This window comes from Dasypus novemcinctus, chromosome 8 (genome assembly GCF_030445035.2).
Source record: "Dasypus novemcinctus isolate mDasNov1 chromosome 8, mDasNov1.1.hap2, whole genome shotgun sequence".
Taxonomy (NCBI): Eukaryota; Metazoa; Chordata; class Mammalia; order Cingulata; family Dasypodidae; genus Dasypus; species Dasypus novemcinctus.
Window position 1 is genome coordinate 23161600 of NC_080680.1, and position 853 is coordinate 23162452.

The 853-nt window shown below is 40.8% G+C and overlaps 1 protein-coding gene across 1 annotated transcript; it reads left to right on the plus strand.

The window, feature by feature from the left end:
• Positions 1 to 294: 294 nt before the first annotated feature.
• On the plus strand, positions 295 to 645 carry LOC101434021 (DNA-directed RNA polymerases I and III subunit RPAC2-like). The gene has a single exon (XM_004461539.2). It carries the CDS (start codon positions 295 to 297, stop codon positions 643 to 645), a length of 351 nt encoding a protein of 116 aa, XP_004461596.2.
• The last annotated feature ends 208 nt before the right edge of the window (positions 646 to 853 follow it).

Here is an 853-nt window from a genome sequence, read left to right on the forward strand (position 1 = left end):
CTGCCAGAACTATTTTGGCAAATATTTGAGTTTGTGTTTTAAGGAGACTGCCCTTGTGGCCATATGGAGAGTCAAGTGGAGTAGGGATAAATGAGAGACAATACATTAAATATTGACTGGACGTGGAGGCAGGAAAGTAAGAGGCTAATAGTTCTATGTAATAGGAGTGGACTAGAGTTGTTGCTTTGTGGTATATATAGTAAATGAAAAACACTAGTTACAAAACAATTTCCAGTATGATCTTATTTTTACAAAAAATGTGTGTGTAGAAAAATAACTGGATTGAAGACCTCAATGGCTGAAGGAGAGAGGAAGACTGCCCTGGAAATGGTCCAGGCGGCTGGAACGGATAGAAACTGTGTGACATTTGTATTGCACAAGGAAGACCATACCCTTGGAAATTCTCGTCGTTATATGATCACGAAGAACCCAGAAGTGGAATTTTGTGGTTATACTACAACCCATCCTTCAGAGAGCAAAATTAATTTGCGTATTCAGACTCGAGGTGATCTGCCAGCTGTTGAGCCATTTCAGAGAGGCCTGAATGAGCTCATGAATGTCTGCCAACATGTGCTTGACAAGTTTGAGGCAAGCATAAAGGACTATAAGGATCAAAAAGCAAGGCGAAATGAGTCTACATTCTAGTTCCTTGTGCAGTATATGCGGGGGGGGGGGGGGGGGGGGGGCAGATATACTGCATCTTATGTGATCATGCAGAGCCCAGAAGTAGAATTTTGTAATCACAGCATGACCTATTCTTCAGAAAACTGCTTCTGTTGACCCATTATGGCTGTTAGATTCCCTGCAAGAAACGTTGTATTCCTTTAATAAATTTCCTCTTTTAAAATTAAAA